Here is a 15,010-nt window from a genome sequence, read left to right on the forward strand (position 1 = left end):
GTACCATTTTATCTGCTCACTGAGCATATTCCTAGGACATCCGCTGCATGACGTCATTTTGAACAATTATCCATAACGGAGCTTCTTTCTTTGCACTTTGTTATCTGCGCATTTTTACAGTAGAGAGTAATTGTATTCGTTCATATATAGGTATATCCCGAGTGCTCTTTTGAATCACGTGTTTCTCTTTTTTCGTGGAACTGTCTTCGAAACCAGTTTTGAAAAATGAACCATTTTACCAACCAGGTATCTACAAAATAATATAAACAGTCGAATACGCATTACGCATTATGTAGTAGAGATGGAATAGAACTGCTGCGAACCGCGTGTATCAGGGATGTTTCGAGGATGTTAAAGATATGTACTGCAGTGATTTTTTAAATGAATTTATACTTGTGAAAGTTTTCATAAACGAATAGTTTCGTGATGAATAAGTATGTAGTAATAGTTGAATAATTGCATTTTTGCCACCGTGAAGAACTATCAAAAATCACCTGAATAGTAAGTACAGAATATCTATCATATCTATCATTATTATAAATTTATAAGCTGAAGTCTGAAGAAATAATGCCAAGGTTCACTGTTACCCTCTTAGCAAAATCAATCAACTTTTAAGGCTCATAATGCAAGAAAATTCATCTCATGATTGATTCAACTTGAAACAGTCTCTTCTTCGTAAAGCTTTCTAAAAAAATTAATTATAGAAGCTCTGAAATTAGTACCAAATTAAAATTTGAAAAGCGTGAAATTGAACTTGAAAGGTAATAAGCTCGACTTCATACGATATGTACGTTGAAAAGGCAAGTGGTTTTTTCACTTCTTTCTGAAATTTGATAGAACTTGGCAAAAAATCACGGCCAAATAACTTCGAGACCTTTGAAAATTTTCAAATTTTTTGGTCGATACATCACTTTTTCAGTATGAGCTCAATATTTTAAAAATTTCAAAACTTGACAATTTTTTCAATATTATTCTGTCTGTAGTGCTGGTCCTTTGATTTCTCAAGTAGGTACTTCCATATAATCACATTTAAACGATTAGTAGAGATCAAAATTCGTATTTGCCAAGTTCAAAAGTTTTCAAAATACATAATATTAGTTCTAAAAAATGTGACTTTTTTTCTAAACATATTATTAAAATTGATCAAATTTTGATCTCTCAGAGGAAAGGGGGGAGGGTTAAGGAATTTACAAGAAACTTTGAAAAATTTGATAAGAGAGGCATTGGCCCAAAAAATTTGAAAATAGACAAGCATGCGTTTAAGTAATCCATATCTGGTAAGGTGAGTGGTTTTTTTTCTTTTAAAAATGTAGGAACTTTGTGGTGGTACGTCTTATCTATGATTATTGCAAGCAGCAGCACAAGCACAATTTTTTGGGATCTTTCGAACACCAAATTAACCACACATTTACAAATAAAATCTAAAAATTCATCAGATCTACTTCTCAGCATAGGATGCTTTGTGATAGTGTTTTGTGAGGTAAGAAAAGAGTCAACCAAAAAAAAGTAAGTAGGTATATGTAGGATTTTTTCGATAGGAAACTTGAAGATGGTTTTGTCTTCAGATAACTACTTTTCTGGCAAAAAAGTCATGTCGCGAAGTAAATGGGGAAAAAAATGTCTTGTCTTATAATGAATTGATTAACAATACAATTTAGATAGGTATAATCCAAGTACCTATAATTACATACCTACTATCAGCAAAATAAGTACTTACCATTTTCAACTACAAATTAGACTAATAACGGAAACATGCACGTAATTTCAATCGATCGTTATTTCATAGATAGGTATTTAAAATATTATCTGAGTGGAAATAACACCAGGTACTGAATAATATGATCAAAGTACGCTGATAGTGAAATTACATAATTTTAGAGCATTAAAAAGCACATGGCACGTAAATCTTATCAATTTATAGTAGCATTAGAATAAGAAGTATTCTGCCAATGTCGTGTTCAGTGCATCAACACATGAAAAAATATTCACTTTTGCTTCCAAATTGTTGAAAAAAAATTCAAGTACAAGACAGGTACCTATACACATTTTCATATTTTATTTTACATACTTATCTACATTATTAGCAAGTTAGCATCAAACTATCCAACATATTTGCTTACCTGCCTACTTTATAGACTAATTACTAATTATAGTTTCGCAGATATGGCTGTTTTACATTACTATCTAAAATCTCCGTCGAACACGTTTGCTGTTGAACGCAAGTTACAAAATTTACGTCGGTTCGATGCAGTCAAAAAAATCGATTTTGAGTATTGCTTCAATATTCAAATCGATGAAGAATTTTTCGCTGATGATGTGAGAAAAATAAAATGGATATTGTCCGATTTAGTGTCGGAGGAAAATAATTTCAAGGAATCGCCGTTTTTAAAATCAACATCCAATAACCAATTTCTTATTGAAATTGGCCCCAGGTACGAATGAAAATCATTAGATAGTCTGGATAATTTATTTGTACCCATACCTTCTATCTATGAAATACAAGTGCATTGATAATGAAATCATATTTTTTTCATCTGCAGGTTGAATTTTTCTACTCCATTTTCAACAAATGCAGTATCAGTTTGTCACTCAGCTGGTTTAACGCAAGTGGCACGAATTGAAAAATCCATTAGATATTTGATCAGTGTCGAGAATAATGCAGGGAATGGATTAAAACAAGAGGTAGGTACTTACTACCATTTTAAAATTATTTTACATCATTTATTCCTAAAAAAAAAGAGTTGCAAATTATCGTAAAATTCAAATTCAAATTTAATCAAGTGATTATTAAGAGAAATTAATGTTTTTCAAATGCAAGTGGATAATTTTCTTCTTTATTGCAGATAACGAACGCTTTACACGATCGTATGACCGAATATCTGTATGAAAATCCCATCACATCGTTTGATCACGGTGTCAAGCCCCAACCTTGGTACATTGTCGATGTCATGAGTAAAGGCAAGAAAGCCTTGGAAGAAATAAATGAAGATTTGGGTATGTAAAATGTTGACGATGAGGGCTAATGTAAAATTTATCCGCTTTATACATTATAATAATCAATAACAAGCCATCAACTATTCGCTGATTGCTAGAGAGTTTTTGCGTTTACTTACCTTTTGCTTATTGGCTGCTTTAATGCTTTATGCTTTTACGCGATAGATTACTGATTAATAATATTCAGGTTTGGCGTTCGATGATTGGGATTTAAATTTTTACACCGAGTTGTTCAACGAAAAATTGAAAAGAAATCCAACCAGCGTCGAGTGCTTTGACTTGGCTCAGTCGAATAGTGAACATTCTAGACATTGGTTTTTCAAGGTACCTATTATTGTTTCATTACACCAATTTTTTCGTCCAAATTTCAACAATTTTTACCACTTTTAGGGGCTTCTCAACATAGACGGCAACGCCATCCCCGAATCGTTATTCAAAATCATCATGGACACTCAGCAATTTTCAAATCAAAATAATGTCATCAAATTCAACGATAACAGCAGTGTCATACAAGGTTTCCAAGTAAAAAAACTCAAACCGAAATCAACCGATAAGCCGAGTCAATTCGAAACTGAAAATAGCACTCAGCATTTAGCATTCACAGCTGAAACTCATAATTTTCCCACAGCTGTGTCTCCCTTCAGGTAGGTTGAAATCAATTAATTTCGTCCATTTTTTCCCCTATTTGATCATTTTTTAAAAATTGGTTTTATAGCGGAGCAGCTACTGGAACTGGAGGTCGTATCAGAGATGTACAAGCAGTAGGTAGAGGGGCTAATGTGATCGCTGGCACTGTAGGTTACGCTGTTGGGAATTTATTGATACCAGGTAGGCAACTTATCCTATCCAGATTTTGGAACAATTTTTCAAATTTTGATCGAACTCATTGTTTCAATTTCATTCTCCAGGTTATAATTTACCTTGGGAGGAAAAAACATTACAGTACTCGTCGACTTTTGCCAAACCTCTCGATATAATCATCGAAGCCAGCAACGGATGCTCTGATTATGGAAACAAGTTCGGCGAACCTGTCATTTGTGGATTTACTCGTTCATATTCGTTCGTCAATGAGGGAAATCACCAACGAATCGAATACATTAAACCTATTTTATTTAGCGGTGGAATGGGCACCTTAGATGACAGATTTATTATCAAAGAAAAACCATCAAAAGGTAGGTGAAATAATCTTACATTTTGAAACATTCATCCCTGATGTCATCTACCTACTAATCGTGCTTGCATTTCTTTTTAAAAGGAATGAAAGTTGTTAAAATTGGAGGACCAGTTTATCGTATTGGAGTTGGAGGTGGTTCTGCAAGTTCAACTAAGGTAATTTTAATTCAAATTTGCCACACATGTGTACTTGAAGATTGTACTCCCTAAATTTACTCTAAATAAGAACGATTCATCTCATAAATCTAATCCATTCCAGGTACAAGGCGACAATAAAGCTGAATTAGATTACGGTGCGGTCCAAAGAGGAGATCCAGAAATGGAACAAAAAATGAATCGAGTGGTCAGAAGCTGCATAGAAAATTCCAACAACCCCATTTTAAGCATACACGATCAAGGAGCTGGTGGAAATGGTTAGATTAAAAAACAAATACATAATTATTTCTTCATCAAAACTATACTTTCACGAATAACTTTTCCCACAGGAAACGTTCTAAAAGAGCTGGTAGAACCGGAAGGAGCAGTCATTTGCTGCAAAGCTTTCGAACTAGGAGATCCGTCCATAAACGTATTGGAATTATGGGGCGCCGAGTACCAGGAAAATAATGGAATATTATGCAGCGATGATTCTATAGCTGAATTGAAATCTATAGCCCATCGAGAAAGATGCCCTATTAATGTGGTCGGTACAGTTACCAATTCAGGAAGAATTATCCTGGCTGAAGAATTCACTGATTATGAAAATATTTTAAACGGTGAACCAGTCGATGGCAAACGATTTCCAGTTGATTTAGAATTGGAATTGGTTCTTGGAAAAGTCCCCAGAAAGGTAATCTGACAAGTTAAGCTTAAGAAGTGGAATTTATATTATTGAAAACTCAGGTCCAAAAAATTCTGCAGACGTAAAAGGCTTTCATAACAACCTTTCGGCTATTCGTTGATTGCAAGAAAGCTTTGCATTTTCTTTTTGCTCAACTTACCTATTGATTGCTTGAAAGCTTCATGCTTGAAAATTCCTTTCCAATCAAATAACTCCTGACGGCATGATTAGGTACACCTACCCTTATTTTTATCGCATTTATTTCAGGAGTTCGAATTAACTCGCGAGCCAGCTCTTTTCAAACCTCTAAATTTACCAGCCAATTTGCAAATTTGGGAAGCACTGAACTTAGTTCTCAGGCATTTGACCGTCTGTAGCAAGAGATTCCTCACCAATAAAGTCGATAGAAGCGTTACCGGTCTTGTAGTACAACAGCAATGTGTAGGTCCTTTACAGGCTCCAATTTCAGATGTGGCTGTCACTGCTATCTCTTATTTTGACCCGGTATTGTATTTTTCCTATTGAAATTAAATTATCACGGTTGAATTCGAGATTGATCAATTGATGATTTAACGTAGCATGGAATAGCGACCAGTATTGGCGAACAGCCCATCAAAGGATTACTCGACCCAGCAGCCGGAGCAAGAATGAGTGTTGCCGAAGCTTTATCGAATTTGGTATTCGCCAAAATATCCTCAATAAAAGTAAAATCCAAAAATGTTCTTTCGATCAGTAGACTTTCAGCTTTCATTTCCATTATTTTTTCATACACCTAGGATATCAAATGTAGTGGAAATTGGATGTGGCCAGCTAAATTACAAGGCGAAGGAGCTAATCTGTACGATGCCTGTGTGGCCATGTGCTCTATTATGAAATCGGTTGGAATTGCAGTCGATGGTGGAAAAGATTCACTCAGCATGGCTGTTCGACTTGATAACCAAGAAATAGTCAAATCACCTGGTAACTATAGAAGTCCAGTGAATTATTTTGTTACTGATTCTTTTTTTAAACTGGAATACATTTTAGGTACCTTGGTTATTTCTACCTACGCTCCTTGTCCCGATTTCAGTAAAATAATAACAGCTGATGTGAAATCATCTCAATATGGCATAAATGGTGTTCTCTTATTAATCGATATATCAGCTGGAAAAAAACGTTTAGGAGGTTCTGTATTAGCCCAGTGTTACAAACAACTCGGTCAAGAAGTTCCCGATATTGAAAATCCATCTCGTTTAGTTTCTGCGTTTGAAATCACTCAGAAATTAATCGAAGGTATAGCACTTAGAATTAGATAACGATAAAGAGACTTAACAAGTTTCTAAATTTCATGTTTTTTTTTTTTTAAATTTACAGAAAATAAAGTTCTCTCCGGACATGATATCAGTGATGGTGGATTTATAACAACGGTGATTGAAATGGCTCTAGCAGGAATGTCTGGAGTAAAAATTTCAATCCCAAAAAGCACGAGTGACATTGTGACGGATTTATTTGTTGAAGAATGTGGATGGATCTTAGAATGTGAAAGCCAAGATTCCACCTACATTATTGAACAGTTTACGAAAAATAACGTCACTTGCTCGAAAATTGGAACTGTCGAAGGATATGGAATGGATTCTGAAGTGATTAATGCACAGTCAAGATATATTCCATCTCATTAGGAGTTTTACTCATGACATCTGATTTCAGGTTACCATAGAATTGGGTGGTGAGGTGATTTTGAACGTAGATTTGAATACGCTTTGTGCCATTTGGGAAGATACCAGTTATCAAATTGAAAAACTGCAAATGAATCCTGTTTGCGCCAATCAAGAATACAAATCTTTTCAAAATCGCAAAATTCCAGATTACGATTACAGTCTTGAAATTAACCCTTCCAGACCTTTACCTGTAATAAGTATGTACCTACCTACTTGCTTTTTTCTCGAAATTTCCAGAAGCTAGGTACCTACCTACCCAATTATCAGTCTTCGGTCAAAAAAATATCTCAATGAATCGGATTGGTCAAAAAAAAAATTAAACTGAACAAAAAAATATTTCTCAAAATTTTTACTAAAATTTTAAAAACTGCTCCCTTTGTTTTTTTGCAGATATTCAAGTCGCTCTGATTCGCGAAGAAGGCCTAAATGGAGATAGAGAAATGGCTGCTGCCCTACACATGGCTGGTTTCGAAGTATGGGATTGCACAATGCAAGACTTACTCGATGAAAAAATAACCATAGAACGTTTTCGAGGAATCATTTTCCCTGGAGGATTCAGTTACGCCGGTATACAATCTGAATTTGTCCAACTTTGGCGATTTTTTATCACTCCAAACATTCTTATCGCTCATTTGAATTAATTTCCAGATGTATTTGGAGCAGCAAAGGGCTGGGCTGCCACTCTGCTTTACAATAAGAAACTCTACGACCAGTTCGAAGCATTTTACAATCGCAACGATACGTTTAGTTTCGGCGTTTGCAACGGATGTCAACTAATGAGTCTTATAAAATGGATAGGCAGAGGTAAAATTTCATTTAGTCTGCCCAAGTGCCCAAGAGGATTTTGTGTCTGAATGTTTTATTTTTATCAATTTTATAAAATTAGATGGATCGAAATTCAAGGACTCTCAAATCGAGTTGAAAGAAAATTTGTCAGGAAGATTTGAGTCTAGGTTTTCATCAGTGAAAATCACCAAATCACCGGCAATTATGCTGAAGGGGATGGAAAACAGCATTTTAGGAGTGTGGGTTGCTCACGGCGAAGGTTTGTATCAATTTTCAAAAATAAGAATTTTTGAAATTTCAATGCTCGGGAGTACCTAATTTATTTCAGTCATTTGTACTTATTTATGATAGGACGATTTACGTTTTCATCGGACGAATTCGAAGAATACTTGAATGCGAAAAATTGCATAGCAGTGAGATACGTAGACGACCGAAATGAAGCTACAGAACAATATCCATTCAATCCTAACGGCAGTCGAGGTATATTTTAATTTACAAAAATGCACGATACTAGATTTGTAAACTTATTTTTGAGCATGAAAATGCGACAATAACGAGTTAAACTACAGGGTGTCCGACGGATTTCCTGTCGTAATCATTTTACAACGAGGGGAGGGGGCGTCAAGAACTTTGAGCGAATAACAATGAATTATTATGTACTTACTTATGTATATTCATGTCAGACATCACAAAATTTGGAAAAAAATTTGGTCAATTTCCAAAATTTAGAGCGCTTACCTTACCAAATCTGATTTGACGTTACAGAATTACTGGTAACTTTTTGTGAATCACTGGTCATTTGTAGTAAATTCTGATCATTTTTTAAAGAAAGTTTGGGTAATTTTTGGTAAATTACTGGCGATTTCTTTTGATAAATTGTGATGGTTTTTTGGTAAATTGGAGGTTATTTTTTTTTATGAATTATTGGTCAATTCATTACCAGTACGTAGTATTCGGAATCGACAAGTGAGTAATTTATGGTAAATAACAAGTAAGTAAGTTTTAATAGATTGGTGATTTTTGGCGAAAAAAAACAATGAATTGCTAAAATTATAAAAAAAATCTCCAAAATGATTTTCTTACATTTTGTCAGGGTTTGAAATCTCGGGAAATTCCTGTCAAGTTACAAAAATTATGTTAGACATTCTTGATTCTATCAGACTTTTAGCAACTTGGAAAAAGACAGAAAATTTTTCAAAATTAGTTTTCAATTTTTGTAATTTTGTAAGAGTACTCGTACATACATATAAACAACCAGAAATTCAAAGTGGCCTGCAAATCTCAGAATATGATGTGAATATTGCCATTAGAATCAAGGTCCATTTCATTTGAAGACAACCCATTTGTGACCTTGGATCTTCCGATTTTTCTCAAAAAATTTTCGGGTTCCTTCTGCGATGGGAGGGTCACCATCATTTTACAAAACCATATGAGATGAAATCGGTCAAATTTTGAGCTTATTTATTGGAGTAGTTTGGAGGAGTGTTGAAGTAAGATTGAAAATTGTTCCTTTAAAATTCCGTCAGTTCCAATCAAGTCAAACTTCTTTTGTCGAAAACTAAATTTTTTCAAGTCTTCCAAACTCTAGAGCTAAAATTCCAAAATTTGGGAAAAAAAATCATCATGCACGACTTTTTACATCAAATAGATCCGAATATGTTTCGTTTAAGGATCTCTGTACTCTTCACGCCTACTCCCAAGGAGTGAAATTCGAAAAAAAAGTGAAAATCGTGTGGCGTGTCGTTTGTGATATTTTCAATAAAGTTGATTTCAAATTTTGGCTCTACTGAAATAAGAACAAAAATTTGTAGAACAAAACAAAACAACCAAAATGAAGAATTCGTGAGTGGTCCTATTTCTAAAATAGTAGCATTCAGATTCTATATTCATAAGAAAATTCATCTTTGGCATAATAAAGTTCAACTCATAACATTCCAAAATTTCAAAGAAATAATATTTCGCATTCACAAACAGAATTTCTCAACTTCGACCGATTTCGTTTCACACTGCTCCGAATTTGGGCACTAAAACAAAAAATTGGAGATGTTCAAAAAAAAAAATGAATGAGACGCCCTCCCTTAGCTCAGATCTGTAGTGGTTCTATATCTAAAACCAAACCAGCAAGATGAGGAACTCATTACAGAAATTTTGAGCGAAATTGGAAGTCCTAAGGACATGAAATGGTCAGTCGTATGGAATGGAAAATTCTGCAGAGTTTCTATCAATGTCATTTTATTCATAATCGTGTTTCGAGCAAAGAATACATCCAGGATTAAAATCTTTCCTTGAAGACGAGACTTTGATCTGATTTTTGTTTTTAAATCACTATACGTCTGAACCACCAAACAATTTCAAAAAAGACTTCCGTGTTTTCCAACCTTCACAATAAATTATGTTTTTCAACTTCAATCTGACACATTACGGTGGCATGGCATCCCACCCTCCCCGAAAATGAAAAAAAAAACTGAAAAGAAAGACGTGTTGAAAAGTCATGCTATATGTACATATATGTATACTCGTATACCTATTGTAGGTATTCCAAACTCTGAAAGGTGTTGAACGCAATTAAAATATTATGATTTTTTTTCATTTTTTTGGTAAACTTGGCAACTTTTTAGCAACATTTATTCGTAAAAAAACCTTAGGACATAAATTGAAATCAGCTTTGCTTAGAGGACCTGTGAAGTAAAGCTCTCAACTGTAAGTGTTTTTAAAATAGATACATAGTTCATGTAAGCTGATGATTACTTGTCCTCTGTTTACATATATGAATTATAATAAGTATAGATGGCTCAGATCTCAAATTTAGGCATATGTGAAAAATATCTAAGAGGAGGTCTTGTTTAATAATTACCTACTAATGAACACGGAAATTCACCTATAGGTTATTTTTTGAAAACTCAATCCTTAGACAGATACTTTTTATCATTTTCCAATACAGGTGGTGTAGCTGGCATATGTTCAGCAGACGGTCGTCATTTAGCCATGATGCCTCATCCAGAGCGTTGCGTGCAATTCTGGCAGTGGCCCTATATTCCCGCCAAATGGAAAAAAATCATGAGCACTTCGAGTCCCACCGACAACTTATATTCTCCGTGGTTCCAAATATTTCTCAACGCTTACGCATGGTGTACTGATAAAGTTTCTAATTGAACTAAATAATGCGAATTATTCGCTTTTCTGTGGCCTTTTCATGACTGTGATGATATTTTAGTTCATCAATCTGAAATTAATTTAAGCCATCCGAGATTTTTTTGTATATTATATAATAATAAATACAATCTCATGAATTTTTTCTTTTCTAAAAATTGTTCAGAAAAAATTGAATGTCTTTTTGCGATGGGAAGGGACATGGGTGAAAATGTAATGAAAATCCCTCCAGCAAAATACCAAAAAAAGCAAGAGTAAGAAGGTTGATGGAATTTCACGAGTGAGAATTTGATATGCTATTAACTTACCTTTTTTAAATAGTTCGTTAGCTCATCGCACCTCAGATTCTCACTCCCCCCTCCCTATAAAACAGTATCCATCAATCCACACCTCAAAAATCAAGGAAAAAAAATTACCCATCCAGGAACATCATTATCACATCATTCACGCCGCGGCCACGTGAAAAACCCCTAACCTTTGCGAACCCATTATCATAAAAAAGAAAAGCCACCGCCACAATGAAACAGGTTAGGCACGCGAAACGTTAAAGAAACGAGGTAGGTAAAAAGTGAAAGGTGAAAATTCCTATTTCATAGTGCATAACGTAATACAACTTAACGTCTCCTCGGTTCGCGTTTCTTTTTTTGCCCCTTCTCTCTGGTTTTCTTTTTCGGCAGCGAAATTTAATTAAAATTTAGAGCAGTGTAGTAATAATAATAATGCAAAAACTAGCTGGGCGAATTAAAACGCTACGGAGGTTATTTTAAAATGTATAAAATCATTGTTTTGTTAGTTTTATAAGAGTGAAATACACCAAGTATACGTAAAATAACGTTAAGCAAAAAAGCAATAAAGAAAACATTACCATAAATTTTTTTGCAGGCGCGATATTCTCGCCCACAAAAGAGAGAGAAAAATACCCAGTGTTGTTCTCTTTCTCATCTTGATGGTGTATAATGGTACACATTGTAGTACTAGCATAGTATCACAGAGAGGCAACTACTATTTTTAGTTTCGTGTTCATGTACCATACCTACCAGATACAACTACAACTACAATGTTAAAGTAGCACTACAGAGTAGATAGGTGAGCACACAGAGCATATGCGAGAAGAGTGTGAGGTTGGCATGGCCGTGAAATATTCTAGCTTGAATTTCATCTTATACACACATACAGGGTGTCCTATTTGAAAATAAAACTTCTTCGATCAGTGACGTGGGCAACTAGACCTCAATTCATGTATGAATGTTTGCATTGCTTCAAAATTGAGGGAGCTGAATTTTTACTCATATAAAATAATTATGGGTAATGTCTTCTCATTAAGTATTCAATTTTCATTACGTTCACTGATTGCAAGAGAGTTTTTTGCTTGGCTTTTTTCAGTCCTTCGAACACTAATTGTCAACTTATGGTTTTTAGTTTGATACCTAACTCGTAAAAAAATAAAGAAAATGATCAAAGCTTTACGTTAATCAAAAAACCACTAAAAAATACATGACCAGCAAAAAATTTAGACGTCAAGTGCTTTTTCGAGTTTTTGGTGAATTTTCAAGTATTCAGGTTGAAAAGGGACAAAAAACAAAATCTTATCAAATTAAACTTTTTTTTAAAACTGATGCTGAAATGTTTATATTTGAGAAGAGTTTTATGCTCAAAATGAATTTCTAACGTGAAAATTTGAAGAAATTCTGAGTTGTCACTTAACCTAAAGTTTCAGTTGAAAACGTTTGTTTTTCAGTTATCCAAAATCTCAAATTACTTTTTAAAGTTGAGGCATAATCTCGAGAAACTTTTGGAATTTTCATCGTCAAATTCCAAAATCAATTTTTATCAAAATCTACAACTCTGAAAAGGAGTTTTTCCATCATCTCTCCCCTCAAAAGAAATTTTAGTGTGAAGCGAATTTTAAATTTGTAATACTGATTTCCAAACGATTTTCTGATCAGGTCTATAACGATAGATAGGTTTTCCAACATTACAAGCAAAGAAATACCTACATAGTTTTGAAGATACAAAAGAGAAGAGAAGTCAATTTATTAAAAAGAAATTCATTCTGAATGAAACGTAATTATGCAGAAAACTATAATTTCTGCAAAAAAAAATCTAAAGTAGGCTCAGGTAAGGCACTATAGCTTCACTCAGGTGAAATCGCTCGGCCATCTTTGGTGCAAAATAACAATAGCATTTTTATGAAACGTCACAGTGACGTAACTTGCCGAACAGCTGTACTGTGCTGTGATTATGGCTGAAATCATAATTTTGCACCAAAGTTGGCCGACCGATTTCACCTGAGTGAAGCTATAGTGCCTTAGCTCAGGGTTTTCAATCGCTGAAGAGTTAAGCCCATCAAAAGATGAAGTAACGTGACTAGGTAACTCTTGGAAAAATTGTAGGCATTAGGTAAATGTAAGATATGAGCACTGGACAGGAGCAATTTAAAATCTGTTTTGAAGTCATTCAATGTTTTAAAATGAGGCTTTTTAAAAATACAATTTCATCTGAAACATTTTTTTTACTCATTTACCTATATGCTACCTAGATCTGCCTTGTTCTAGTTTACCTATACATATTTTTACTCATCTTGGGCAATTTCACAGCCTATGCATTCGTCAATCGAAAATACAATATTGAAAATTAAAGTTGAAAATAATTATATATTTTTCAAAGATGGGCAAGATGTGACGCTAAAATGAGCTTTTACTTTCAGTTACTTATAAATTGTAAGTACGTTTGCTTAAACAAGGCTGTTTAACTGAGCACTAAAAATATTTTTACATTTTTAAAAATTATTATACATTGTATTTCGTTATTTTCGTTATTCATCTGCCAGGTAAACAATGAATATTGTATGTTAAGAGTATAATACCTACAAAATATCAGGATATTCAACCAGTCTCATTCAGATTAACCTAGAGAGCTGAAATTTAATGAACATCCTACGTACATTCCATTCTCTCTCCTCTCCCCACTAAACCGATTAGAAACTGTTTTGAACCGTTTTAAGCCATACTGGAGCCTCAAACAGGTTTTCTGAAGGTTAAAATATCCACAAAATTTTACACGATGAAGTTGAAACGTTAAAATTAACTTCAAAGGCCATAATTTCAACACGCTCAGTCGAATGAAGGTTGTTTCAGCTGTTCCGGAGCCTGTATACAAACTCACTGTAGGTAAGTTTTTACTACAATACTAATATAATAATTTTCCAGTCAGGAAACTTATTACCTAATACCTATACCTAAGGCTAAATCTGCTTTTGCTGAGAGCAAGAAGAAGATGGCTGTAAGTTTTTACTGCATGATATGTAATACTTTTCCAATAAATCTGGAAACTAAGCATCGAAGACATTTCGTATTTCAGAGAGCAAGAAGAAGATGGCTGTAAGTTTTTATTACATGATATGTAATAATTGTCCAAGAAATCAGGAAAAACGATTCCTCTTTGGGAATTATTCAAATTGACTGCGAGAATACGTCATATTATATTTTAGCAATTTCAGACTTGAACAAAATGCCATAAAAACCATCCGAATTACATGTTAACACGTATAAATGCAATGGGTGCTTATTAGTGATCCACTTAACTAATTACATAATTTTTCCGAAATTGACTTCTGCCATTTCGGAACCGTACGTTTCCCTAGTGATTTCAAACTTGAGACTTTAAAACATTCAGTCTCAGTGCTGTTTGATGAGAAAAGGCAAAATTCAGTTTACGCCCCATTTTTGGACTTGCTGGGTCGACTGGAGATTGTTTTAGGCCGTTATGAAGCCTCCTTCAAAAATACATGCACAGTTCTGAATCAGCAGAAAGTGATTTCAGAAAAATGTTGTGTAATCGGTCAAATATCCACTAACAAGCACCAATCGCTTTGAAACGTACGAACTCGAATTAAATTTAACAGATTTCAGGGCATTTCTCTCAGAAACAAGAATTGAAAGATGCTGAAGTCTCCAAAATGACATTAAAATATCTCTAGTCGACTTAGCATGTCGGGAAAAAGACTCGAACTGGAATACAGATTTTTTGTCAAGCGACACGAGGATAGTGAATATTTCAAATTTTCAATTATAAAACCACCGGAAAATTAAAAAACGATTTTGAAACGACAGAAACCAATTTTGCAAAAAAATTTTTGTAACTATACAGATGAAGCCATTCACAATCCCCAACCATGTTTATACGTGCTAAAGTCCATTTGGATAGACGGTTTTTATAGCACTTTTTGAAAATCTGGAATTTCCAAAAATACGACTAGAGGTTCCAGAGCTGCTTGAAACCACCTCCAATCTACTCAGTATGTTGAAATTGAGTTAGAAAGTAAATTAGCTTTCCAACTTCTTTGGGTAAAATTTTGCAAATACATATTTCAGCTTTCAAAAATTTGCTG

General features: G+C 34.1%; 2 protein-coding genes across 6 annotated transcripts in view; one reads left to right on the forward strand and one right to left on the reverse strand.

Moving 5' to 3' along the window:
- kek5 (kekkon 5) overlaps nt 1-15,010 on the reverse strand; it is a 574,429-nt gene that overhangs the window by 342,118 nt on the left and 217,301 nt on the right. The window lies entirely within an intron of this gene.
- Nucleotides 143-10,765, forward strand: Pfas (phosphoribosylformylglycinamidine synthase). Of its 5 annotated transcripts, none has more exons than XM_065351293.1 (23): nt 143-501; nt 1,879-2,032; nt 2,154-2,432; nt 2,541-2,682; nt 2,844-2,994; nt 3,182-3,318; nt 3,385-3,638; nt 3,710-3,822; nt 3,903-4,166; nt 4,250-4,323; nt 4,427-4,580; nt 4,653-4,996; nt 5,255-5,491; nt 5,566-5,691; nt 5,764-5,947; nt 6,014-6,259; nt 6,341-6,606; nt 6,674-6,881; nt 7,075-7,251; nt 7,333-7,488; nt 7,571-7,729; nt 7,822-7,950; nt 10,412-10,765. In XM_065351293.1, the coding sequence occupies exons 3-23, from the start codon at nt 2,164-2,166 to the stop codon at nt 10,621-10,623; spliced, it is 4,002 nt and encodes a 1,333-aa protein (XP_065207365.1). In that variant the 5' UTR covers nt 143-501; nt 1,879-2,032; nt 2,154-2,163; the 3' UTR covers nt 10,624-10,765. The 5 variants fall into 5 exon arrangements, with proteins under 5 accessions (XP_065207365.1, XP_065207368.1, XP_065207366.1 ...); XM_065351296.1 differs by having other exon boundaries at nt 2,162-2,432; XM_065351294.1 differs by having other exon boundaries at nt 1,922-2,032.

This window comes from Planococcus citri, chromosome 2, assembly GCF_950023065.1.
Source record: "Planococcus citri chromosome 2, ihPlaCitr1.1, whole genome shotgun sequence".
NCBI lineage: Eukaryota > Metazoa > Arthropoda > Insecta > Hemiptera > Pseudococcidae > Planococcus > Planococcus citri.

Bases quoted from the DNA above. Each gene is read 5' to 3' on its own strand.
- Pfas (XM_065351293.1), top strand. From the start codon at position 2,164: ATGGCTGTTTTACATTACTATCTAAAATCTCCGTCGAACACGTTTGCT. The intron at 3,823-3,902 runs GTAGGCAACTTA...TTCATTCTCCAG, and splicing joins TGGGAATTTATTGATACCAG to GTTATAATTTACCTTGGGAG. The intron at 5,948-6,013 runs GTAACTATAGAA...AATACATTTTAG, and splicing joins AGAAATAGTCAAATCACCTG to GTACCTTGGTTATTTCTACC.